Here is a 27,492-nt window from a genome sequence, read left to right on the forward strand (position 1 = left end):
CGTGGAAGCGAGCGGCCAGAGCGGCGCTAGGTGTCGCCCTCCCAGCGACCGGGCAGTGCAGCTGGACACTGGGCAGTGCAGCTGGACGTGCTCCGGATGGTCCGCCTCTGATCTCGGCACACTCGGCAGAGTGCGGCCGGACACTCCATGGGGTTGCATAGCGTCGATAGGCCGTATGGTGTCGCTGTCGTAATTATAAAAGCGTAAGTAGAAGGTTGAAGCAAGATATAAATGCTTTTCTTTACATTTAATATCGCAAAGCACAGCTTTATGCGCTGGCTACGATATGTGCGTGTCGGTTGCGGCAGTAATCATCAAAGAAATATATGATTTATGAACGTTTCTTGATCATAGAATGATAAAACATTGCAATGTTTGCCTGTTGTGAAGAAAGCTCCTATACTGCCGCTCTATCGTCCGGAATTATTCGTGTTTGATTACGGCGATTCCGCCACTCTATCAGCTGATTTTTGTTTTCGAGTCACGTGACCAACCGGTGTCTCCCTGGCACACACACTGCAGAGACGCAAAATGGCGACATTGTTTTGCCTCTGATGCGCCAGATATGTAATTTAAAAGAATTGGATGCGACTACTAAATACAATAAGAACTATTTTCATCCTAGGGGACACTGGGAAATCGGGGTTTTTGGGTGGGGGAGGGGGGTTTTAGATTCAAACCAAATCTAACCTAACCTAACCTAACCTAACCTAACCTAACCTAACCTAACCTAACCTAACCTAACCTAACCTAACCTAACCTAACCTAACCTAACCTAACCTAACCTAACCTACCACGTTTCCAGGGGTTTGTGCGCTAGGGACGAAAAGGAGTATATCTTAGGTAAGGGTAAATGGAAAAATGTTAGGTTAAAGAGTTCTGGAATAGGCTCCAGGCCGGCCTTCGGCCGGCCTGGAGACAATTCCAGAACTCTTTAACCTAACATTTTTCCATTTACCCTTACCTAAGATATCCCCTATTTGTGGCCAAGGCCACATCATTGGTTCGCGTCGCTAGCAAACACGTTTCTCAATCACCTTCACCCTAAAAACCCGATTTCCCAGTGTCCCCTAGGAGGAAAATAGTCTATTATCGGCTTATTGTATTTAGTAGTCGTATCCAATTATTTAAGGTTACATATCTGGCGCATCAGAGGCAAAACAGCGTCGCCATTTTGCGTCCTGGCAGTTGACGTAGCGTGCTGACGATAGGGTGGTTTCTTTATTATATTTACGTCCATCAATTGAGCAGCAGTTTGATATTCGCGAATATCAAACTAAAAATTCGATATTCGGACGGGGAACGCAATAACTCAAGAACCAGTGAACCGATTTTGATGAAAAGACCCTCATTCGATTCCTCGTTCCTCATTGCAGGTTGACAGCGATTTTCAGGTCACTAGGTCATGACCTTCAAGGTCAAGGTCAAGGTCAAAGGACGGGGAACGCTCTACAGCCTAAAGTTACCGTCCGATTGGCTTGTAAATGGTCTCAATCGATTCCCTGACCCCGATTCCAGGTTGACAGCGATTTCCAGGTCACTAGGTCATGACCTTCAAGGTCAAGGTCAAGGTCAAAGGACGGGGAACGCTCTACAGCCTAAAGTTACCGTCCGATTGGCTTGTAAATGATCTCAATCGATTCCTTGACCCCGATTCCAGGTTGACAGCGATTTCCAGGTCACTAGGTCATGACCTTCAAGGTCAAGGTCAAGGTCAAAGGACGGGGAACGCTCTACAGCCTAAAGTTACCGTCCGATTGGCTTGTAAATGGTCTCAATCGATTCCTTGACCCTGATCCCAGGTTGACAGCGATTTTCAGGTCACTAGGTCATGACCTTCAAGGTCAAGGTCAAGGTCAAAGGACGGGGAACGCTCTACAGCCTAAAGTTACCGTCCGATTGGCTTGTAAATGGTCTCAATCGATTCCTTGACCCCGATTCCAGGTTGACAGCGATTTCCAGGTCACTAGGTCATGACCTTCAAGGTCAAGGTCAAGGTCAAAGGACGGGGAACGCTCTACAGCCTAAAGTTACCGTCCGATTGGCTTGTAAATGGTCTCAATCGATTCCTTGACCCCGATTCCAGGTTGACAGCGATTTTCAGGTCACTAGGTCATGACCTTCAAGGTCAAGGTCAAGGTCAAAGGACGGGGAACGCTCTACAGCCTAAAGTTACCGTCCGATTGGCTTGTAAATGGTCTCAATCGATTCCTTGACCCCGATTCCAGGTTGACAGTCATTTTCAGGTCACTAGGTCATGACCTTCAAGGTCAAGGTCAAGGTTCGCGAATATCAAACTAAAAATTCGATATTCGGACGGGGAACGCAATAACTCAAGAACCAGTGAACCGATTTTGATGAAAAGACCCTCATTCGATTCCTCGTTCCTTATTGCAGGTTGACAGCGATTTCCAGGTCACTAGGTCATGACCTTCATGGTCAAGGTCAAGGTCAAAGGACGGGGAACGCTCTACAGCCTAAAGTTACCGTCCGATTGGCTTGTAAATGGTCTCAATCGATTCCTTGACCCCAATTCCAGGTTGACAGCGATTTACAGGTTACTAGGTCATGACCTTCAAGGTCAAGGTCAAGGTCAAAGGACGGGGAACGCTCTACAGCCTAAAGTTACCGTCCGATTGGCTTGTAAATGGTCTCAATCGATTCCTTGACCCCGATTCCAGGTTGACAGCGATTTCCAGGTCACTAGGTCATGACCTTCAAGGTCAAGGTCAAGGTCAAAGGACGGGGAACGCTCTACAGCCTAAAGTTACCGTCCGATTGGCTTGTAAATGGTCTCAATCGATTCCTTGACCCCGATTCCAGGTTGACAGCGATTTTCAGGTCACTAGGTCATGATCTTCAAGGTCAAGGTCAAAGGACGGGGAACGCTCTACAGCCTAAAGTTACCGTCCGATTGGCTTGTAAATGGTCTCAATCGATTCCTTGACCCCGATTCCAGGTTGACAGTCATTTTCAGGTCACTAGGTCATGACCTTCAAGGTCAAGGTCAAGGTTCGCGAATATCAAACTAAAAATTCGATATTCGGACGGGGAACGCAATAACTCAAGAACCAGTAAACCGATTTTGATGAAAAGACCCTTGTCACCGACGAAATGAACTGCCCTGTTGTTCTTCTCTTTCGTTTTATATTTGACAGCCATGCGTGATCTATCGCAGTACTGGTCATGCCCCGTGAGCCTGGACCAGCTCTTGTGTTAGTTTCTCGTCTCATGTTCTAATTGCCTACAATTTGTCACTCGCGCTATCGCTTCCCACTTGACGGCTGTTCGTGCTCGCCGCGCACCATATCGTATAACCGAACGTGCTGCGTGAGCGTTTTCGGACCTTTCTCACTAGTTTCCAGTGTCGCTTTCTGAGTGCTTTTAGACGTACGACATAATTGTTCTCTTTGTGCCCGCGGCGGCTCCTCGAGTCGCTGCGGGCAGTCTCCACTTGAACGCCACCGGGTACAGTCCTCGGTGGCGGTGCGCGGCTCCGCCGGCGCCCCGATGTGCGCCGGTGTACTGAACCAGTGACGGAATCGTGCTACCACGCACGATTCCGACGGCACCCCCCGTTCGCGGTGCCCAGTGGACGCCACTGAGCGCAGTGGTGTAGTGAACCAGTGACGGAATCGTGCACCGCGCACGATTCCGACGGCTCCCCCAGCGGGTTGCCAAAGTGAACAGTGACGGAATCGTGCCACCGAGCACGATTCCGAAGGCACCCCATTAAATGTCGCCGACCTTGTCGTGCCTCTGGTGGAGGCCGGGACATTTATTGTAGCGGAGGAAAAACGTAGATGAATTTTGATGAATGTATTGAAGAATTCCGGACGATAGATGATGATGAACGGTAGATGAGGGTGAAATGAAGAACGCAGAGTAGACAGGTAGACCAGAAAAACACAGTTGAGCACTGTCGATGAAGTTCACGGTTCAGAGTTCAGAGTCCGCCGGGGCGGACACATCGGCCCCGTCGCGGACGGGGCGCCGTCAGATTCCTTCACTGCACTGCAGTACGCCGGCGCTCGTCGGGGCGCCGGCGAATCCGCGCACTGCCACTGAGCAGGGCTCAGTGGCGGGGTTCACTGGGCACACGAACGGGGGTGCCTTCGGAATCGTGCTCGGTGGCACGATTCCGTCACTGTTCACTTCACTTTGGCAACCCGCTGGGGGTGCCTGTTCACTGCGGCAATCCGCTAGGGATGCCGTTCACTCTGGCAGCCCGCTGGGGGTGCCGTCGGAATCGTGCACGGTGCACGATTCCGTCACTTCACTGACACCGGCGCACTTCGGGGCGCCGGTGGAGCCGCGCACCGCCACCGAGGACTGTACTCGGTGACGTTCAAGTGGAGACTGCCCGCAGCGACTCGAGGAGCCGCCGCGGGCACAAAGAGAACAATTAGGTTGTACATCTAAAAGCACTCAGAAAGCGACACTGGAAACTGGTAAGAAAAGTCAGAGCAGGCTCGCGCGGCACGTTCGGTTATACGATACGGTGCGCGGCGAGCACGCTCTGACTTTTCTTACCAGTTTCCAGTGTCGCTTTCTGAGTGCTTTTAGATGTACAACCTAATTGTTCTCTTTGTGCCCGCGGCGGCTCCTCGAGTCGCTGCGGGCAGTCTCCACTTGAACGTCACCGAGTACAGTCCTCGGTGGCGGTGCGCGGCTCCACCGGCGCCCCGAAGTGCGCCGGTGTCAGTGAAGTGACGGAATCGTGCACCGTGCACGATTCCGACGGCACCCCCAGCGGGCTGCCAGAGTGAACGGCATCCCTAGCGGATTGCCGCAGTGAACAGGCACCCCCAGCGGGTTGCCAAAGTGAAGTGAACAGTGACGGAATCGTGCCACCGAGCACGATTCCGAAGGCACCCCCGTTCGTGTGCCCAGTGAACCCCGCCACTGAGCCCTGCTCAGTGGCAGTGCGCGGATTCGCCGGCGCCCCGACGAGCGCCGGCGTACTGCAGTGCAGTGAAGGAATCTGACGGCGCCCCGTCCGCGACGGGGCCGATGTGTCCGCCCCGGCGGACTCTGAACTCTGAACCGTGAACTTCATCGACAGTGCTCAACTGTGTTTTTCTGGTCTACCTGTCTACTCTGCGTTCTTCATTTCACCCTCATCTACCGTTCATCATCATCTATCGTCCGGAATTCTTCAATACATTCATCAAAATTCATCTACGTTTTTCCTCCGCTACAATAAATGTCCCGGCCTCCACCAGAGGCACGACAAGGTCGGCGACATTTAATGGTCCTCCGGGCCGGATCAGGCCAGAAGAAAACAGAAGCGGAGGAAACTTCATCGAAAATGGAAAACCAAGAAGGGAAACCGCAAAGTGAAGGCGCTGTCGGCGGAGTTCCTGTGACGAAAGAAAGGGAAGAAACCATGGAGACTTCGACGCTGCAGCAGCCGCGCCCTGACTCACAGCTGGGTCACGGCTCAGCCCGCCGCGCGTCGTCTCGGGTGAGCTCCAGTTCGTCAGCCTCCGGCGCAGCTGCTGAGGCTCAAATCACGGCGCGAAAAAAGGCTCTGCATGTGAAACAGTTGGAAAAACGACTGGAGATGGAGCGACAGGAAGCGGAGCTGAAGCAGCAACAAGAAGACGAGTTGATGCGGCAGCAAGAGAAGTTGATGCGGCAGCAAGAGGAGATGAGGCGCCAAGAAGACGAAGTAAGAGGACGACGTGAGCTGCAAATCGCCAAAGATGAAGCGGAACAAGCTGAGCTGGAGGCACAACTTCGAAGTCAGATCGAAGGTGACCAGCTGAACGCCGAAAGAAGGGATGACTTTTTGGGAGAGAATATCAACACCGATCCACCACAAGACGTAGAAGACGAGCGAGGGAGACAGCAGACAGTGGCGAGATTCCTACAACCTCAGCTATCATTCAATGACCCCGTCCCAGCTAGCCCGGTCCCAGCTAGCCCCCAACGGAGCAGACAGTCATGGATCGATGAACTCCCCAATGACCAAACACCGGCGCAGCCCGCAATGCGACCATCGGTGCACGCATCTGCGTTTGCGAAAAGTATACCGAAACTCCAGCTTCCGGTGTACACAGGAGACTCCTCAGAATGGCCGCGGTGGATCGGCCTGTTCCACGCGCTCGTCCACAATCAACCGTCGCTCAGTGATGCGGAGCGAATGGCCCATCTACAGGCAGCTGTGGCGGGAAAGGCGAGGCAGGCGATCGCGGGCATGCTGTATGACGGAGCCCTGTACAACCAAGCCCTCAGGACCTTACAAGACCGCTTTGGCCTGAGTGGTGAGGTAATTAATGCCCATCTCAATGCCATCTTCAGCGCAGATGCACCTTCAGAGGACAATCCATCATCGCTAGAGAACTTTCAAGCCACTGTGCACTGCGCCGTACAGATTCTGCAGTCGCAGGGCTATGAAGCAGACCTCATCAGCACTCAAAATCTCCGCCGCGCTGTCTCAAAACTGCCACCGTATCTGCGCAGAGAATGGGCAAAGGTGACGCTACAGCTGCAGCCCAAAGAGCCCACCTTGATGGATTTGGACACGTGGCTGGAAGAACAGGTGAAAGTGGCTCTTCTCTGCACCCCAGATGCCGTGAAAAGTTCGCACAGGAAGGAATCAGCAGCGAGGCGAGCCGCCCATGCCACCGGAGCGTCGGCCGCCGTGCCGCTGAAACTGTCTTGTGTGAAATGTGGAGGAGCGCACATCCTCAACCACTGTGACAGTTTCAAATCGCTTGAGAAGAGCGAAAGAATGATGTTTGTGCTCTCTAAAGGTCTGTGCATGGCGTGCCTAGACAGAGGACACATTATGCGTCAATGCACGCGCACCAGGACCTGCGGTTTAGACGGGTGTCGGCAGCGCCATAACCGCCTTCTCCACGGCGCGGCGCGTGTGAACGCCGCCGCCCAGGCGCCCTCGCCGGCGGCCGGCACCAGTCGGGAAACCCGAGAAAAGGAAAACAAACGAGAGAGGGAGCCAGAACGGGGAGGAGAGCAGACGCGTGTGGTGGCCGCCTCAGTCTGCTACGGCGGCCATGAAACCGGAGCACTGCTGCAGGTGGTCCCCGTGACGGTGTATCTAAAAAACTCTCCCCATCAGACATTCGCCCTCCTCGACCCCGGGGCAGAGACGTCCTTTTTAACAGACTCGCTTCTGGACAAAATGGACAAGAAAGACAAGACTGAAAAACTGAACCTGAGAACCGTTGACGGTATCAAAGAACGACCAGCAGCTCGTGTCTCTCTCCAAATCTCAGCCATCGGCGACCAGGCAAAAATAACGGTTCCAGAAGCCTGGTCGATTCCTGAACTGGAAGTCAACCGACCGCGAGTGACGCACGAGCAGCTGCAGAAAATGAAACACCTAAAGGATCTCGAGATCCCAGACTGCACCGATGGGGAGGTTGAGCTCCTACTGGGAGCAAATGTCGTCGAGGCCATTATCCAGCGTGAAGTGAGAGTGGGGCAGCCCGGCCAGCCGATAGCTGTTCGAACGGCGTTCGGCTGGGCGCTGACCGGGCTGATGACACATCTGGCTCCGACAGCCACTCGCCTGGCAATGTTCATAAGAAAGGACAGCGTCTCCCCAGAGTCTGAGTTTGAGGCAATGCTCAGGGAGTGGTGGAGTACAGAGTCATTCGGAACCAAGTACGAAAAGAGTGTGACGCAATCAATCGAAGACAAACGAGCTCAGCAGATTCTGGAGGAAACAACCACCAAAGTGTCGAACCACCGATACCAAACAGGGCTTCTGTGGAAGAAAGACGACATCAAATTGCCGCACAACAAAGAAATGGCAACCAGGCGTCTGATGAGCACCGAAAAACGGTTGAAACAAAACCCAGAAAAGGCTAAAGCCTACAAAACCACGATCGAGTCCTACCTGGAAAAGGGGTACGCCAGAAAACTGACTGCAGAAGAAGCAGCCGAGACAGCAAACCGCTGGTATCTCCCACACCACTCAGTCAGCAACCCGAACAAGCCCCGGAAAATCCAGGTGATCTCCGACGCTGCTGCTCAGGTGCTTGGCACCTCGTGCAACAATCGACCACTCGCTGAGTCAGACATGCGGAAAAGTCAAACTGACGTCCCGCAACGATTCCGTGAAAGGGCTGTGGCCTCCGTAGCGGATATCCAGGAGACGGGTGATCAGAAACAGTTCATCCGACAAGAAAGAACGGCTAAAAACTGCCTCCCGCCTGACTTGAACGACGGACAAGAATCAGACCAGAACGAGAAGGAAGAACCCGTCTTCAAAACCGAATCGTGGTTGGCGTCCGCTGACCTTGTGCCGCAGAAAACAGTCACCGATCGTGATGCAGATGCAGAAGTCAAACTGAAGACAGAGTCCACAGAAGCGCGACACGGCAGTGTCTGTATGGACGACGTCCATCAATCAGAACGAACCGTGTCGGAGGCCGCCAGAGCAGTAAGAAGAGATTGTCCCGATCTGCTCACAAAGGAAGACTTCCGGCACGAAAACCAGATGAACAACACGAGTGAAGTGCAAAGCAGCACACCACATGTGAGACAAGCACACCCCGATGCGGACTACGATGACACCTATCTCCCTGCCGAAGGAGCTCTGGGTGCTGTCTGGGACGAAGAGCGAGACTCGCCGAGTGCCCAGTTCCGAGACAGTAAGAAGCAGACGACCAGACGAGGAGCGCTCAGGAGAACTGCGGTTATCTTCGACCCCGTGAGGATCGCCGCTCCGTATCGGATCACGGTGCAGATCCTCAAGGAGAAACTCTGGATGCTACGACACATCCGGAGCCGATGGAAGAAAGAAGAAATCCCAGAACCTGGCACACCGAAAGGACTCTGGCCCTTGGCTCGGGTAACAGAGCTCCTGCCAGGACCGGACGGACGCGTACGCACTGTGCGAATCGTCACAGCGAATGGAGCGACCTACACACGGCCGGTCACCAAGGTCGCCGTCCTAGAAGAAACAGTTCAGCAGTAGTCAACGGGCTCGCCGCCACAGTGTTCCCACATCCTGTCAGCTGTACGTTTCGACCGTGCTCCTACTGACCCACTCACGCCGGGCCTTCTGTAACCTTAGCTCACCCTCCGAACTCGCCGAGAAGATGAATGTATTTCCCGTGTCCCCCTCCAGCCCGGCTCGCCACATGGACCGTTTTCCCCTCCCCCGTCCGCGCAGCCGGCCATTAGGCGCGAGTGACATCTGGAGGTGGGGGAGCTCAGCTGAGTGGCGCGTGCCGCGCTGTCGGTTGACACTGACCTTGAGTACCGAGGGAAACTGAGGCGACGAAGGACCCTGCTGACCTACTGAGAGCAGCGACTGATCAGCTGACTGCTGGAAGGACAACACATCAGCTGTTCTGGTGAACGACAACCGGAACCGGCATCAGCCGTGTGAACACTCGCGTTGCGTTTCTGGTGTAGTCGAACACTGCGCACCGGAGACTGGCGTCAGAAGTGACGAAGTGACGCGACCAGTGGACTAATGTGCAGATGACCAGGGACGAGGTCTAGCACAATGAACGATTGTGAAGGTGCCGAAAGTGTTTGCCTTCGCTATGATTTAGTACTAAGTGATATAGGTAGTGTACCAAGAATCTGTAGTGTATATGTCCTTGTGTAGTTTTAGGAAGAACTCGCGAGAACCTGCTTGGTGAAGTGTGAATCTTGCAAATGTACAGAATGTTCCGTCGGTGTTCAGTGATTGTGTGATCTCCTGTCTTTAGTCGATCACAGGGGAGGAGTGTGTCACCGACGAAATGAACTGCCCTGTTGTTCTTCTCTTTCGTTTTATATTTGACAGCCATGCGTGATCTATCGCAGTACTGGTCATGCCCCGTGAGCCTGGACCAGCTCTTGTGTTAGTTTCTCGTCTCATGTTCTAATTGCCTACAATTTGTCACTCGCGCTATCGCTTCCCACTTGACGGCTGTTCGTGCTCGCCGCGCACCATATCGTATAACCGAACGTGCTGCGTGAGCGTTTTCGGACCTTTCTCACTAGTTTCCAGTGTCGCTTTCTGAGTGCTTTTAGACGTACGACATAATTGTTCTCTTTGTGCCCGCGGCGGCTCCTCGAGTCGCTGCGGGCAGTCTCCACTTGAACGCCACCGGGTACAGTCCTCGGTGGCGGTGCGCGGCTCCGCCGGCGCCCCGATGTGCGCCGGTGTACTGAACCAGTGACGGAATCGTGCTACCACGCACGATTCCGACGGCACCCCCCGTTCGCGGTGCCCAGTGGACGCCACTGAGCGCAGTGGTGTAGTGAACCAGTGACGGAATCGTGCACCGCGCACGATTCCGACGGCTCCCCCAGCGGGTTGCCAAAGTGAACAGTGACGGAATCGTGCCACCGAGCACGATTCCGAAGGCACCCCCGTTCGTGTGCCCTGCAGTGAACCCCGCCACTGAGCCCTGCTCAGTGGCAGTGCGCGGATTCGCCGGCGCCCCGACGAGCGCCGGCGTATTGCAGTGCAGTGAAGGAATCTGACGGCGCCCCGTCCGCGACGGGGCCGATGTGTCCGCCCCGGCGGACTCTGAACTCTGAACAGTGAACTTACCTGTCTACTCTGCGTTCTTCATTTCACCCTCGTCTACCGTTCATCATCATCTATCGTCCGGATTTCTTCAATACATTCTTCAAAACTCATCTAAGTTTTCTCCGCTATAAGAAATGTCCCGGCTCCCACCAGAGGCACGAGAACGTCGGCGACAACCCTCATTCGATTCCTCGTTCCTCATTGCAGGTTGACAGCGATTTTCAGGTCACTAGGTCATGACCTTCAAGGTCAAGGTCAAGGTCAAAGGACGGGGAACGCTCTACAGCCTAAAGTTACCGTCTGATTGGCTTGTAAATGGTCTCAATCGATTCACTGACCCCGATTCCAGGTTGACAGCGATTTCCAGGTCACTAGGTCATGACCTTCAAGATCAAGGTCAAGGTCAAAGGACGGGGAACGCTCTACAGCCTAAAGTTACCGTCCGATTGGCTTGTAAATGGTCTCAATCGATTCCTTGACCCCGATTCCAGGTTGACAGCGATTTCCAGGTCACTAGGTCATGACCTTCAAGGTCAAGGTCAAGGTCAAAGGACGGGGAACGCTCTACAGCCTAAAGTTACCGTCCGATTGGCTTGTAAATGGTCTCAATCGATTCCTTGACCCCGATTCCAGGTTGACAGTCATTTTCAGGTCACTAGGTCATGACCTTCAAGGTCAAGGTCAAGGTTCGCGAATATCAAACTAAAAATTCGATATTCGGACGGGGAACGCAATAACTCAAGAACCAGTGAACCGATTTTGATGAAAAGACCCTCATTCGATTCCTCGTTCCTTATTGCAGGTTGACAGCGATTTCCAGGTCACTAGGTCATGACCTTCATGGTCAAGGTCAAGGTCAAAGGACGGGGAACACTCTACAGCCTAAAGTTACCGTCCGATTGGCTTGTAAATGGTCTCAATCGATTCCTTGACCCCGATTCCAGGTTGACAGCGATTTCCAGGTCACTAGGTCATGACCTTCAAGGTCAAGGTCAAGGGCAAAGGGCGGGGAACGCTCTACAGCCTAAAGTTACCGTCCGATTGGCTTGTAAATGGTCTCAATCGATTCCTCGACCCCGATTCCAGGTTGACAGCGATTTCCAGGTCACTAGGTCATGACCTTCAAGTTCAAGGTCAAGGTCAAAGGACGGGGAACGCTCTACAGCGTAAAGTTACCGTCCGATTGGCTTGTAAATGGTCTCAATCGATTTCCCGACCCCGATTCCAGGTAAACACCGAGTTCTAGGTCACTAGGTCATGACCTTCAAGGTCATTTTCATTAACAGCAGATTCGCGAATGCAAGGTCAATGAAGGGGAACGCTCTACAGCCTAAAGTTACCGTCCGATTGGCTAGTAAATGGTCTCAATCGATTCCTCGACGCCAATTCCAGTTTGACAGCGATTTCCAGGTCACTAGGTCATGACCTTCAAGGTCAAGGTCAAGGTCAAAGGACGGGGAACGCTCTACAGCCTAAAGTTACCGTCTGATTGGCTTGTAAATGGTCTCAATCGATTCCCCGACCCCGATTCCAGGTTGACAGCGATTTCTAGGTCACTAGGTCATGACCTTCAAGGTCAAGGTCAAGGTCAAAGGACGGGGAACGCTCTACAGCCTTAAGTTACCGTCCGATTGGCTTGTAAATGGTCTCAATGGATTCCTCGACCCCGATTTCAGGTTGACAGCGATTTCCAGGTCACTAGGTCATGACCTTCAAGGTCAAGGTCAAGGTCAAATGACGGGGAACGCTCTACAGCCTAAAGTTACCGTCCGATTGGCTTGTAGATGGTCTCAATCGATTCCTCGACCCCGATTCCAGGTTGACAGCCATTTTCAGGTCACTAGGTCATGACCTTCAAGGTCAAGGTCAAGGTCAAAGGACGGGGAACGCTCTACAGCCTAAAGTTACCGTCCGATTGGCTTGTAAATGGTCTTAATCGATTCCTTGACCCCGATTCCAGGTTGACAGCGATTTTCAGGTCACTAGGTCATGACCTTCAAGGTCAAGGTCAAGGTCAAAGGACGGGGAACGCTCTACAGCCTAAAGTTACCGTCCGATTGGCTTGTAAATGGTCTCAATCGATTCCCCGACCCCGATTCCAGGTCGACAGCGATTTCTAGGTCACTAGGTCATGACCTTCAAGGTCAAGGTCAAGGTCAAAGGACGGGGAACGCTCTACAGCCTAAAGTTACCGTCCGATTGGCTTGTAAATGGTCTCAATCGATTCCCCGACCCCGATTCCGGGTTGACAGCGATTTCCAGGTCACTAGGTCATGACCTTCAAGGTCAAGGTCAAGGTCAAAGGACGGGGAACGCTCTACAGCCTAAAGTTACCGTCCGATTGGCTTGTAAATGGTCTCAATCGATTCCCCGACCCCGATTCCAGGTTGACAGCGATTTCTAGGTCACTAGGTCATGACCTTCAAGGTCAAGGTCAAGGTCAAAGGACGGGGAACGCTCTACAGCCTAAAGTTACCGTCCGATTGGCTTGTAAATGGTCTCAATCGATTCTTTGACCCCGATTTAAGGTTGACAGCGATTTCCAGGTCACTAGGTCATGACCTTCAAGGTCAAGGTCAAGGTCAAAGGACGGGGAACGCTCTACAGCCTAAAGTTACCGTCCGATTGGCTTGTAAATGGTCTCAATCGATTCCTCGACCCCGATTCCAGGTTGACAGCCATTTTCAGGTCACTAGGTCATGACCTTCAAGGTCAAGGTCAAGGTCAAAGGACGGGGAACGCTCTACAGCCTAAAGTTACCGTCCGATTGGCTTGTTAATGGTCTCAATCGATTCCTTGACCCCGATTCCAGGTTGACAGCGATTTCCAGGTCACTAGGTCATGACCTTTAAGGTCAAGGTCAAATGACGGGGAACGCTCTACAGCCTAAAGTTACCGTCCGATTGGCTTGTAAATGGTCTCAATCGATTCCTTGACCCCGATTCCAGGTTGACAGTCATTTTCAGGTCACTAGGTCATGACCTTCAAGGTCAAGGTCAAGGTTCGCGAATATCAAACTAAAAATTCGATATTCGGACGGGGAACGCAATAACTCAAGAACCAGTGAACCGATTTTGATGAAAAGACCCTCATTCGATTCCTCGTTCCTTATTGCAGGTTGACAGCGATTTCCAGGTCACTAGGTCATGACCTTCATGGTCAAGGTCAAGGTCAAAGGACGGGGAACGCTCTACAGCCTAAAGTTACCGTCCGATTGGCTTGTAAATGGTCTCAATCGATTCCTTGACCCCGATCCCAGGTTGACAGCGATTTTCAGGTCACTAGGTCATGACCTTCAAGGTCAAGGTCAAGGTCAAAGGACGGGGAACGCTCTACAGCCTAAAGTTACCGTCCGATTGGCTTGTAAATGGTCTCAATCGATTCCTTGACCCCGATTCCAGGTTGACAGCGATTTCCAGGTCACTAGGTCATGACCTTCAAGGTCAAGGTCAAGGTCAAAGGACGGGGAACGCTCTACAGCCTAAAGTTACCGTCCGATTGGCTTGTAAATGGTCTCAATCGATTCCTTGACCCCGATTCCAGGTTGACAGCGATTTTCAGGTCACTAGGTCATGACCTTCAAGGTCAAGGTCAAGGTCAAAGGACGGGGAACGCTCTACAGCCTAAAGTTACCGTCCGATTGGCTTGTAAATGGTCTCAATCGATTCCTTGACCCCGATTCCAGGTTGACAGTCATTTTCAGGTCACTAGGTCATGACCTTCAAGGTCAAGGTCAAGGTTCGCGAATATCAAACTAAAAATTCGATATTCGGACGGGGAACGCAATAACTCAAGAACCAGTGAACCGATTTTGATGAAAAGACCCTCATTCGATTCCTCGTTCCTTATTGCAGGTTGACAGCGATTTCCAGGTCACTAGGTCATGACCTTCATGGTCAAGGTCAAGGTCAAAGGACGGGGAACGCTCTACAGCCTAAAGTTACCGTCCGATTGGCTTGTAAATGGTCTCAATCAATTCCTTGACCCCAATTCCAGGTTGACAGCGATTTCCAGGTCACTAGGTCATGACCTTCAAGGTCAAGGTCAAGGTCAAAGGACGGGGAACGCTCTACAGCCTAAAGTTACCGTCCGATTGGCTTGTAAATGGTCTCAATCGATTCCTTGACCCCGATTCCAGGTTGACAGCGATTTCCAGGTCACTAGGTCATGACCTTCAAGGTCAAGGTCAAGGTCAAAGGACGGGGAACGCTCTACAGCCTAAAGTTACCGTCCGATTGGCTTGTAAATGGTCTCAATCGATTCCTTGACCCCGATACCAGGTTGACAGCGATTTCCAGGTCACTAGGTCATGACCTTCAAGGTCAAGGTCAAGGTCAAAGGACGGGGAACGCTCTACAGCCTAAAGTTACCGTCCGATTCGCTTGTAAATGGTCTCAATCGATTCCTTGACCCCGATTCCAGGTTGACAGCGATTTTCAGGTCACTAGGTCATGATCTTCAAGGTCAAGGTCAAGGTCAAAGGACGGGGAACGCTCTACAGCCTAAAGTTACCGTCCGATTGGCTTGTAAATGGTCTCAATCGATTCCTTGACCCCGATTCCTGGTTGACAGTCATTTTCAGGTCACTAGGTCATGACCTTCAAGGTCAAGGTCAAGGTTCGCGAATATCAAACTAAAAATTCGATATTCGGACGGGGAACGCAATAACTCAAGAACCAGTAAACCGATTTTGATGAAAAGACCCTCATTCGATTCCTCGTTCCTCATTGCAGGTTGACAGCGATTTTCAGGTCACTAGGTCATGACCTTCAAGGTCAAGGTCAAGGTCAAAGGACGGGGAACGCTCTACAGCCTAAAGTTACCGTCCGATTGGCTTGTAAATGGTCTCAATCGATTCACTGACCCCGATTCCAGGTTGACAGCGATTTCCAGGTCACTAGGTCATGACCTTCAAGATCAAGGTCAAGGTCAAAGGACGGGGAACGCTCTACAGCCTAAAGTTACCGTCCGATTGGCTTGTAAATGGTCTCAATCGATTCCTTGACCCCGATTCCAGGTTGACAGCGATTTCCAGGTCTCTAGGTCATGACCTTCAAGGTCAAGGTCAAGGTCAAAGGACGGGGAACGCTCTACAGCCTAAAGTTACCGTCCGATTGGCTTGTAAATGGTCTCAATCGATTCCTTGACCCCGATTCCAGTTTGACAGCGATTTCCAGGTCACTAGGTCATGACCTTCAAGGTCAAGGTCAAGGTCAAAGGACGGGGAACGCTCTACAGCCTAAAGTTACCGTCCGATTGGCTTGTAGATGGTCTCAATCGATTCCTCGACCCCGATTCCAGGTTGACAGCCATTTTCAGGTCACTAGGTCATGACCTTCAAGGTCAAGGTCAAGGTCAAAGGACGGGGAACGCTCTACAGCCTAAAGTTACCGTCCGATTGGCTTGTAAATGGTCTTAATCGATTCCTTGACCCCGATTCCAGGTTGACAGCGATTTTCAGGTCACTAGGTCATGACCTTCAAGGTCAAGGTCAAGGTCAAAGGACGGGGAACGCTCTACAGCCTAAAGTTACCGTCCGATTGGCTTCTAAATGGTCTCAATCGATTCCCCGACCCCGATTCCAGGTTGACAGCGATTTCCAGGTCACTAGGTCATGACCTTCAAGGTCAAGGTCAAGGTCAAAGGACGGGGAACGCTCTACAGCCTAAAGTTACCGTCCGATTGGCTTGTAAATGGTCTCAATCGATTCCCCGACCCCGATTCCAGGTTGACAGCGATTTCTAGGTCACTAGGTCATGACCTTCAAGGTCAAGGTCAAGGTCAAAGGACGGGGAACGCTCTACAGCCTAAAGTTACCGTCCGATTGGCTTGTAAATGGTCTCAATCGATTCTTTGACCCCGATTTAAGGTTGACAGCGATTTCCAGTTCACTAGGTCATGACCTTCAAGGTCAAGGTCAAGGTCAAAGGACGGGGAACGCTCTACAGCCTAAAGTTACCGTCCGATTGGCTTGTAAATGGTCTCAATCGATTCCTTGACCCCGATTCCAGGTTGACAGTCATTTTCAGGTCACTAGGTCATGACCTTCAAGGTCAAGGTCAAGGTTCGCGAATATCAAACTAAAAATTCGATATTCGGACGGGGAACGCAATAACTCAAGAACCAGTGAACCGATTTTGATGAAAAGACCCTCATTCGATTCCTCGTTCCCTATTGCAGGTTGACAGCGATTTCCAGGTCACTAGGTCATGACCTTCATGGTCAAGGTCAAGGTCAAAGGACGGGGAACACTCTACAGCCTAAAGTTACCGTCCGATTGGCTTGTAAATGGTCTCAATCGATTCCTTGACCCCGATTCCAGGTTGACAGCGATTTCCAGGTCACTAGGTCATGACCTTCAAGGTCAAGGTCAAGGTCAAAGGGCGGGAAACGCTCTACAGCCTAAAGTTACCGTCCGATTGGCTTGTAAATGGTCTCAATCGATTCCTCGACCCCGATTCCAGGTTGACAGCGATTTCCAGGTCACTAGGTCATGACCTTCAAGTTCAAGGTCAAGGTCAAAGGACGGGGAACGCTCTACAGCCTAAAGTTACCGTCCGATTGGCTAGTAAATGGTCTCAATCGATTCCTCGACGCCGATTCCAGTTTGACAGCGATTTCCAGGTCACTAGGTCATGACCTTCAAGGTCAAGGTCAAGGTCAAAGGACGGGGAACGCTCTACAGCCTAAAGTTACCGTCCGATTGGCTTGTAAATGGTCTCAATCGATTCCCCGACCCCGATTCCAGGTTGACAGCGATTTCCAGGTCACTAGGTCATGACCTTCAAGGTCAAGGTCAAGGTCAAAGGACGGGGAACGCTCTACAGCCTTAAGTTACCGTCCGATTGGCTTGTAAATGGTCTCAATGGATTCCTCGACCCCGATTTCAGGTTGACAGCGATTTCCAGGTCACTAGGTCATGACCTTCAAGGTCAAGGTCAAGGTCAAAGGACGGGGAACGCTCTACAGCCTAAAGTTACCGTCCGATTGGCTTGTAGATGGTCTCAATCGATTCCTCGACCCCGATTCCAGGTTGACAGCCATTTTCAGGTCACTAGGTCATGACCTTCAAGGTCAAGGTCAAGGTCAAAGGACGGAGAACGCTCTACAGCCTAAAGTTACCGTCCGATTGGCTTGTAAATGGTCTTAATCGATTCCTTGACCCCGATTCCAGGTTGACAGCGATTTTCAGGTCACTAGGTCATGACCTTCAAGGTCAAGGTCAAGGTCAAAGGACGGGGAACGCTCTACAGCCTAAAGTTACCGTCCGATTGGCTTGTAAATGGTCTCAATCGATTCCCCGACCCCGATTCCAGGATGACAGCGATTTCTAGGTCACTAGGTCATGACCTTCAAGGTCAAGGTCAAGGTCAAAGGACGGGGAACGCTCTACAGCCTAAAGTTACCGTCCGATTGGCTTGTAAATGGTCTCAATCGATTCCCCGACCCCGATTCCAGGTTGACAGCGATTTCCAGGTCACTAGGTCATGACCTTCATGGTCAAGGTCAAGGTCAAAGGACGGGGAACGCTCTACAGCCTAAAGTTACCGTCCGATTGGCTTGTAAATGGTCTCAATCGATTCCCCGACCCCGATTCCAGGCTGACAGCGATTTCTAGGTCACTAGGTCATGACCTTCAAGGTCAAGGTCAAGGTCAAAGGACGGGGAACGCTCTACAGCCTTAAGTTACCGTCCGATTGGCTTGTAAATGGTCTCAATGGATTCCTCGACCCCGATTTCAGGTTGACAGCGATTTCCAGGTCACTAGGTCATGACCTTCAAGGTCAAGGTCAAGGTCAAAGGACGGGGAACGCTCTACAGCCTAAAGTTACCGTCCGATTGGCTTGTAAATGGTCTCAATCGATTCCTCGACCCCGATTCCCGGTTGACAGCCATTTTCAGGTCACTAGGTCATGACCTTCAAGGTCAAGGTCAAGGTCAAAGGACGGGGAACGCTCTACAGCCTAAAGTTACCGTCCGATTGGCTTGTAAATGGTCTCAATTGATTCCCCGACCCGATTCCAGGTTGACAGCGATTTCTAGGTCACTAGGTCATGACCTTCAAGGTCAAGGTCAAGGTCAAAGGACGGGGAACGCTCTACAGCCTAAAGTTACCGTCCGATTGGATTGTAAATGGTCTCAATCGATTCCTCGACCCCGATTCCAGGTTGACAGCGATTTCCAGGTCACTAGGTCATGACCTTCAAGGTCAAGGTCAAGGTCAAAGGACGGGGAACGCTCTACAGCCTAAAGTTACCGTCCGATTGGCTTGAAATGGTCTCAATCGATTCCTCGACCCCGATTCCAGGTTGACAGCGATTTCCAGGTCACTAGGTCATGACCTTCAAGGTCAAGGTCAAGGTCAAAGGACGGGGAACGCTCTACAGCGTAAAGTTACCGTCCGTTTGGCTTGTAAATGGTCTTTGACCTTGACCTTGACCTTGAAGGTCATGACCTAGTGACCTGGAAATCGCTGTCAACCTTGAATCGGGGTCAAGGAATCGATTGAGACCACTTACAAGCTAATCGGACGGTAACTTTAGGCTGTAGAGCGTTCCCCGTCCTTTGACCTTGACCTTGACCTTGAAGGTCATGACCTAGTGACCTGGAAATCGCTGTCAACCTGCAATAAGGAACGAGGAATCGAATGAGGGTCTTTTCATCAAAATCGGTTCACTGGTTCTTGAGTTATTGCGTTCCCCGTCCGAATATCGAATTTTTAGTTTGATATTCGCGAACCTTGACCTTGACCTTGAAGGTCATGACCTAGTGACCTGGAAATCGCTGTCAACCAGGAATCGGGGTCAAGGAATCGATTGAGACCATTTACAAGCCAATCGGACGGTAACTTTAGGCTGTAGAGCGTTCCCCGTCCTTTGACCTTGACCTTGACCTTGAAGATCATGACCTAGTGACCTGAAAATCGCTGTCAACCTGGAATCGGGGTCAAGGAATCGATTGAGACCATTTACAAGCGAATCGGACGGTAACTTTAGGCTGTAGAGCGTTACCCGTCCTTTGACCTTGACCTTGACCTTGAAGGTCATGACCTAGTGACCTGGAAATCGCTGTCAACCTGGTATCGGGGTCAAGGAATCGATTGAGACCATTTACAAGCCAATCGGACGGTAACTTTAGGCTGTAGAGCGTTCCCCGTCCTTTGACCTTGACCTTGACCTTGAAGGTCATGACCTAGTGACCTGGAAATCGCTGTCAACCTGGAATCGGGGTCAAGGAATCGATTGAGACCATTTACAAGCCAATCGGACGGTAACTTTAGGCTGTAGAGCGTTCCCCGTCCTTTGACCTTGACCTTGACCTTGAAGGTCATGACCTAGTGACCTGGAAATCGCTGTCAACCTGGAATTGGGGTCAAGGAATTGATTGAGACCATTTACAAGCCAATCGGACGGTAACTTTAGGCTGTAGAGCGTTCCCCGTCCTTTGACCTTGACCTTGACCATGAAGGTCATGACCTAGTGACCTGGAAATCGCTGTCAACCTGCAATAAGGAACGAGGAATCGAATGAGGGTCTTTTCATCAAAATCGGTTCAGTGGTTCTTGAGTTATTGCGTTCCCCGTCCGAATATCGAATTTTTAGTTTGATATTCGCGAACCTTGACCTTGACCTTGAAGGTCATGACCTAGTGACCTGAAAATGACTGTCAACCTGGAATCGGGGTCAAGGAATCGATTGAGACCATTTACAAGCCAATCGGACGGTAACTTTAGGCTGTAGAGCGTTCCCCGTCCTTTGACCTTGACCTTGACCTTGAAGGTCATGACCTAGTGACCTGAAAATCGCTGTCAGCCTGGAATCGGGGTCAAGGAATCGATTGAGACCATTTACAAGCCAATCGGACGGTAACTTTAGGCTGTAGAGCGTTCCCCGTCCTTTGACCTTGACCTTGACCTTGAAGGTCATGACCTAGTGACCTGGAAATCGCTGTCAACCTGGAATCGGGGTCAAGGAATCGATTGAGACCATTTACAAGCCAATCGGACGGTAACTTTAGGCTGTAGAGCGTTCCCCGTCCTTTGACCTTGACCTTGACCTTGAAGGTCATGACCTAGTGACCTGAAAATCGCTGTCAACCTGGGATCGGGGTCAAGGAATCGATTGAGACCATTTACAAGCCAATCGGACGGTAACTTTAGGCTGTAGAGCGTTCCCCGTCCTTTGACCTTGACCTTGACCATGAAGGTCATGACCTAGTGACCTGGAAATCGCTGTCAACCTGCAATAAGGAACGAGGAATCGAATGAGGGTCTTTTCATCAAAATCGGTTCACTGGTTCTTGAGTTATTGCGTTCCCCGTCCGAATATCGAATTTTTAGTTTGATATTCGCGAACCTTGACCTTGACCTTGAAGGTCATGACCTAGTGACCTGGAAATCGCTGTCAACCTGGAATCGGGGTCAAGGAATCGATTGAGACCATTTACAAGCCAATCGGACGGTAACTTTAGGCTGTAGAGCGTTCCCCGTCATTTGACCTTGACCTTGACCTTGAAGGTCATGACCTAGTGACCTGGAAATCGCTGTCAACCTGGAATCGGGGTCAAGGAATCGATTGAGACCATTTACAAGCCAATCGGACGGTAACTTTAGGCTGTAGAGCGTTCCCCGTCCTTTGACCTTGACCCTGACCTTGAAGGTCATGACCTAGTGACCTGGAAATCGCTGTCAACCTGGAATCGGGGTCAGGGAATCGATTGAGACCATTTACAAGCCAATCGGACGGTAACTTTAGGCTGTAGAGCGTTCCCCGTCCTTTGACCTTGACCTTGACCTTGAAGGTCATGACCTAGTGACCTGAAAATCGCTGTCAACCTGGGATCGGGGTCAAGGAATCGATTGAGACCATTTACAAGCCAATCGGACTATAACTTTAGGCTGTAGAGCGTTCCCCGTCCTTTGACCTTGACCTTAACCTTGAAGGTCATGACCTAGTGACCTGGAAATCGCTGTCAACCTGGAATCGGGGTCAAGGAATCGATTGAGACCATTTACAAGCCAATCGGACGGTAACTTTAGGCTGTAGAGCGTTCCCCGTCCTTTGACCTTGACCTTGACCTTGAAGGTCATGACCTAGTGACCTGGAAATCGCTGTCAACCTGGAATCGGGGTCAGGGAATCGATTGAGACCATTTACAAGCCAATCGGACGGTAACTTTAGGCTGTAGAGCGTTCCCCGTCCTTTGACCTTGACCTTGACCTTGAAGGTCATGACCTAGTGACCTGAAAATCGCTGTCAACCTGCAATGAGGAACGAGGAATCGAATGATTGTCTTTTCATCAAAATCGGTTCACTGGTTCTTGAGTTATTGCGTTCCCCGTCCGAATATCGAATTTTTAGTTTGATATTCGCGAATATCAAACTGCTGCTCAATTGATGGACGTATTATATTTCGGTAAATGTTGCGAATCAAAGTGTTTTGAAGCTGTTTTTTATGTAATTGACCAAGGAGAAACAGTGAAACATCATCAAAATTGTGCTACTTCAATGTAAAAAACTGAAGTATCGCCCTTAGGCTGCAACTTCCCAGAAAACATGATGACTCATAAATATAATAGTCATTGGTTCGGGACAAAATAGTGATTGGTTCACCGTTCAATTACATGGAATACCATCAGCTGACAAGCAATACAAATACTTACAGAAATGAAATGCATTCAAACCCAAACACACAACCCAAACCACCACGTGTGCCTTTTTTGCCGAACCTCCACTGCAAACCCTGCAAACTGCGTCAGAGTTTGTCGAAGTTCAATATGTTCCTATTGTATATAAATATCGCTAGACGCACCTCCTCTAATACTTCATTGAAGTGACGTCACCAGTATTATGCACAAGTTTTCCTGGATTTATTTGTGTCCCACCCAAAGCGAGAAAATTGATGAGGATTATGAAGATAGTGTTTTTTAGACAGTTACAGTTGTTTTACCACCTGAAATAGCTTTGCTCTTATTTTAAATATCCACACTCCACCCATTCATTGGCGTCATATTGTACCTTTTACGTCATATAAAATCCACAAATTTTTCCGTTCCTTAGGTCCGGAAATCGCACATTACGCAATTGCTGAGGAAAAACTACACTTTCTGCCTTGACTCATTTTTTGTTTTAAGGCCGTTGTCATCAGGGTATATTGAGTGAAGGGTAGGACGAACTTTGGTAGGAATTTCTAGTATAACTACTAGAAAACCTGCTATATGTGGTCGGGACTAGCAAAAAGTTAGTTGAAACTAGAATATGGTAGCGCTTATGGTTGGCAGTCATGACGCGCACGTGACATTCATTTCTTAAATTTCTTAAATAACAGGTTTTAGGGGCCGATTAGTGGTCAGATACATTCAATTAGCTATTAATAATTGATAATGCAAACATTCAAGAATCTACATCATTCAATTCTAGGCAAAATCACGCGGCGCTGCCAGGATCCGAACTCACGACCCTCGGATCTGTAGCCCGACACGCTACCGACTGCGCTACCGAGGACCGCGCGCCGACGGTCGGAGAGACGGATCGCGGGTGCTGGCGTGCAGAGAAATCTTTACCCTGTACGCCGTAGAAGATCGGCTGGGTTTCGTGAAAAATGGTAGAGGAATTGTCGAAAGAAAATTCATCGATCTATCATTTGAGACTAAGAACCATTGATTCCTTCAAAGGTTGACCGAGATATCGCTCGCCGAAAACAGGCCATTTAACATGTAAACCCTATGGGCTGGTAGGAAATCATGAAATGTACGCCGTGGAGCAGCAGTGCTACCAACTAACTTCGGCGGGGGCCGAGTTGTCATTGCCGTATGTTGTTGGACGGTTTATATAGCCTTGGACGGTAGGTACCTACGATCTTTATTGTTTCAGTCATTGTAAGGGGTAAGCTGCTTATTTTCATAGTATTTGATTTCAATTTTGGGCATTAGTAGAACAGACGTCACACGAAGGTTTCCCAACTGAGGAGAGGCGCTGTAGGTTTGTAGGTAGGTTGTAGGGTAGGTTTGTAGGGCCCTGTTTCACCGGTGATAGCAGCACGCTGCTATCACACGTGTCAAATTGGGTTTCCATGGAAACATCAACAAACCATGGCGCCGTCAATCTGTGTGATGTCATCAAATACTGCTGCTAACATCTTCACGGCTGTGCGATCAAACAAATGTATCAAACGCAATCCAACGAGACAGCAACTCTGTTCCAAATGCAGCTCACGGATTACACGAAACGTCATTAGTGTGACCTCATCACATTACGTCAGCTCGCGCAATTTGATAGTAGCGTGCTGCTATCACCGGTGAAACAGGGCCTAGGTTATTGTAATTAAAGCAAATCTTTTAACAATTGTATTTCAAAACACCAATCCATTTATTGAATGGCCAGGTGATTGTGACGCCCAGAACCTGCAGAAAAGCCGTTTTCCTATCACCATTTTTCGAGTCAATTCGCCGAATTTAATCAAATCACGCTAATTCGTAGTGGAAAATGGAAGCCTTTTCTCTCAGATAAGTGGACGCGATACCACAAGTACCGGCTTGTTATACCGTTTTTCACCCTTAGTAGTGGGGGCTGCATTTATGCCCATATATTGATATGGTCATCCAAAGTCCATTTATTACCAATCAATTTTTTATGTTCGCCTCGTAGTTTCCCCAACTGATGTCAGGTGTCCATACAAATGTGATGAATGAATGTCGGAATGTGATGTCACCCTCTTCCCTTCCCTTGGTTTCAGTATTTGCACTCTTTTTAGGAAATTGAGTGTAAATGGTTGAACAGATGGTTATCAGCTATGGTCTGCCTCTGCTTAGTTCAGCTTGTTACATAGCTTTACAGGCTCACCACCTTGACCTGACCTTATAGGTTGTGAGTTTTGGCACTCACAATGTGATAGTGTTTTCATTGTGGTGTGATTTGTGATGATCTCACTCTGCATTAGTGTTTCCAGTGTGATGTAAGTTGTGATGGCCTCATACAGTGATGGATTTCAGCACCATGACGTTATCTTGTCCAGTGTTTGGAGTGTGGCAACTTTCATCAAATTATCCATTTGCTGTGATATTTTGCCAATTTGTGCTTGGTTTATGAATGTGATATTAGGTTTCTTTTTGTGGTATTTTCTGTGCTTTTAAGTGATACTTGGAGTCAGGTATATGCAGTGCACCGTACTGACGTGTATTGCGCTCAGTGCCGCAGGTGGCGCCATCAGACGGACTTCACCGATGCTGCTGCTCGCTCTGCTGGTGTGTGCGGCGGCGGGCTCCGTGCCGGCGGCCCGGGCCGGCGAGCCCAGCCGCTTTGACCGGCCGCTCGCCGTCAGCGACAGCTCGCCGGCCACCGCTGTCGACACCGTCACCCTGCCGCCGACGGACGCACCTGACGAACCGGCGGCTCCTGGCGGCCGGGAGGGCGGCAGCGATGTGCAGGTGGTGACGGAAAGCTCAGAAGACTACACCACCGCCGCCTCTGCTATCGTGGCCAGCTCGGCGACCACCACGGTAACTCCTGCTATCACCACCACTGGCACCAGCACCACCACCAGCTCTACCGCCAGCACCACTGCCCGTCCGAGCAGTGACACCACGGAGCCGGCGGCGGACAACGCCGAGACGACCCCAGTGATGGCGGAGGACGGAACGAGCGGAGACTCTGCCGACTCTACCACAGTAGCTTCAGCAGACGTGGTTCCAACGACCGTAGCGGCGGAAGAAGACGAACCGACTACATTGCCGCCCACAGTCGCCGCCGTGACGTCGTCTACGCCTGCCTCTACCGTGTCGTCTTCCACAGCGGCGGCTGTAACGACCCCGGCCACGGAGCCGGCTTCGGTGCCCACCACGCCCGAGTTGCCGGTACGGCTGGTGAGTGGCGTGGCGCTGCCGCCGGGCAATCATCCGACCCTGAGCCGGCACCGCCCCGATCCCGGTCTGGCCCCGTCCGAGACCAAGCCGAGCAAGGCACGCACCGGCGTCCCCGACCCAGAGATGCTCGACAACCCGTCCAAGCCGCGGAAGGGCGCTCCGCCTCCGGACGCGCCGGCCGCCACACTGCCTCCGCCGCCCCCTCCGCCGCCGCCGCCAGCGTTCTCTGGCGGCCTGTCGGTCACGGAGGGTACTCCAGTGACGGGGAGCATTTCATCGTCCTCCGGTGGAGGGGGATTCTTCGCCGAGAATACTCTGAACTCGTCCTCACCGGTGAAGAGCTTCGGGTCCAGCGATCAGCCGTCTCAGACGGAGTCGCCGGAGCTCAAACCGAAGCCCACCGAGGCGAAGGACGCCTCTGACAGCGGCCCAGACAGCGGCAGCGGGGTGGGCGGCTCGGCCGTGGCCGGCGTGGTGGTCCTGGTGATACTGCTGGCCTTTATCGGGTTCTTCGTGTTCCGGAGAGTGCGCGAGACCTGGTACCGGCGTCACTACCGCAAGATGGATTTTCTGGTGGATGGTATGTATAACCTGTGATTGCGAAGAGCGTCTCTCTGGCTACACAGACTGACACACAGCAATAAGCTGCAAACGTATGTGATACGTCGATCTGACGGAACGAGATTGTATCCCAGATCTAGTTGTTATTGATATCATATTTACACTATTCCAACCAGTAGTGAATTGATAGTGAGCGTTATCGTTGGGTGACCGGGCTTTTGGGCTACTCCTAGTGCTTCAACTTTGACGATATCCATTGTCTTCCTACGGGAGGGCCGAGAGCTTGCCTTTCTTGTTGCCTACGGTGGTGGTATTTCTGACCGTCCATTTCATCTTTTATACAACGCACGCTGTGTTCGTCACTGTGCGATATTAGTGAGAAAATGTCCACCTGTTTGTATCTGGAGAACGTGTGAAACGGACCGAATTGTGATTGTTTAGCGACAACCCTTCGTTCTAGCACCTCTGTGCTGCAATCGTGCTGTCGATTGTGATGGGAGCTTGCCACGGAGCTCTTTGCTTGTTAGGCTGGAGACGGAGCTATGATGGTTCATGTTCCGAAATTTCTGGTGTGTCACCAGGTAGCTAAGCGCTCTTAGGAGCGTACTCTATTTTTTTTTTCAGATATAATAGGGTAAGACTGATCTGTAGGCTTATACGGATGCGGTTCGAATTGCAAACATAATGGATCTACTTAATGTAACACCGTTCGGCGGATGTAGGTTGTTTTTATATATGAATTTACACTATTGTTGGCTAGTTTGGTAGTCTGCTGCGTCACTACGTCACCGAAATTCTCGTCACTATCGGTTCGTGTGTTGCATCCAGAGGGCGGGACTCTGGGCGGTCTGTAGAGACCCGTCGGTCGTGCCTTGACGTGGGATGGCGCTGCAATCGCATGGCATCGCCAGAGCCTGAGCGAGTGACTGCGAATCTGGCTGAAAAGGGGAATGGGCGAGTAAAGATGCCGGCTTGTTAGAAGACTACCGTTGGTCGAATGTCGTGAAACGGTGTCACGCATGATGTCCAGGGGTTGGGGCTTTCCGTGCGCGGTGGTGTGTCACACATGCCTTATCGCACGCACATTGAACGGCGTCTGTCGTGTATCGGCTAAGAGCTAAAATACAATTTTGGAAATAATTGTTATTTTGTATTTGCGTTGTAACCCGCGTTTGTTCCGTTTATTGCGCCGTGATGATACATTCCACAATCTCGGGTTATGGGGTTGGATTGAGAAGGATGTTTGGTCAGCTGGCTGCCGCTGATCGTATGTGCGTCTTCAAGTGTTGATGCTTGGAAAGTTAGACTTACGAACTTGCGAAGGTAATCATAGGAGCCAGACGGCCAGTGAACGGTTTGCCAGTGGTCAAGTCAAGTTTCATTGTAATATTAACAGCTGAAAAGAAGGCCGGGATAGACAAAACAGAAATGAATGACAAATACATAAATGGCTAGTTAGAATCAAACCGATACCGACATTTTAGTCAGCCGCTTATAGACATGGACCGAGGGTCGCTGATGACAGCCCGTCACCTTTGTGGGTCAGTCGTGTGACAGGCCG

General features: G+C 50.9%; 1 protein-coding gene across 7 annotated transcripts; it reads left to right on the forward strand.

Annotated features, from left to right (window-relative positions):
• Positions 1-23,025: 23,025 nt before the first annotated feature.
• LOC122390898 (mucin-5AC-like) lies at positions 23,026-27,071 on the forward strand. Of its 7 annotated transcripts, none has more exons than XM_043384345.1 (2): positions 23,026-23,353; positions 24,706-27,071. In XM_043384345.1, the coding sequence occupies exon 2, from the start codon at positions 24,732-24,734 to the stop codon at positions 25,965-25,967; it is 1,236 nt and encodes a 411-aa protein (XP_043240280.1). In that variant the 5' UTR covers positions 23,026-23,353; positions 24,706-24,731; the 3' UTR covers positions 25,968-27,071. The 7 variants fall into 7 exon arrangements, with proteins under 7 accessions (XP_043240280.1, XP_043240274.1, XP_043240278.1 ...); XM_043384339.1 differs by having other exon boundaries at positions 23,237-23,353; positions 24,698-27,071; XM_043384343.1 differs by having other exon boundaries at positions 23,308-23,334; positions 24,698-27,071.
• The last annotated feature ends 421 nt before the right edge of the window (positions 27,072-27,492 follow it).

This window comes from Amphibalanus amphitrite, unplaced genomic scaffold (genome assembly GCF_019059575.1).
Source record: "Amphibalanus amphitrite isolate SeventyFive unplaced genomic scaffold, NRLGWU_Aamphi_draft 000414F_arrow, whole genome shotgun sequence".
NCBI lineage: Eukaryota > Metazoa > Arthropoda > Thecostraca > Balanomorpha > Balanidae > Amphibalanus > Amphibalanus amphitrite.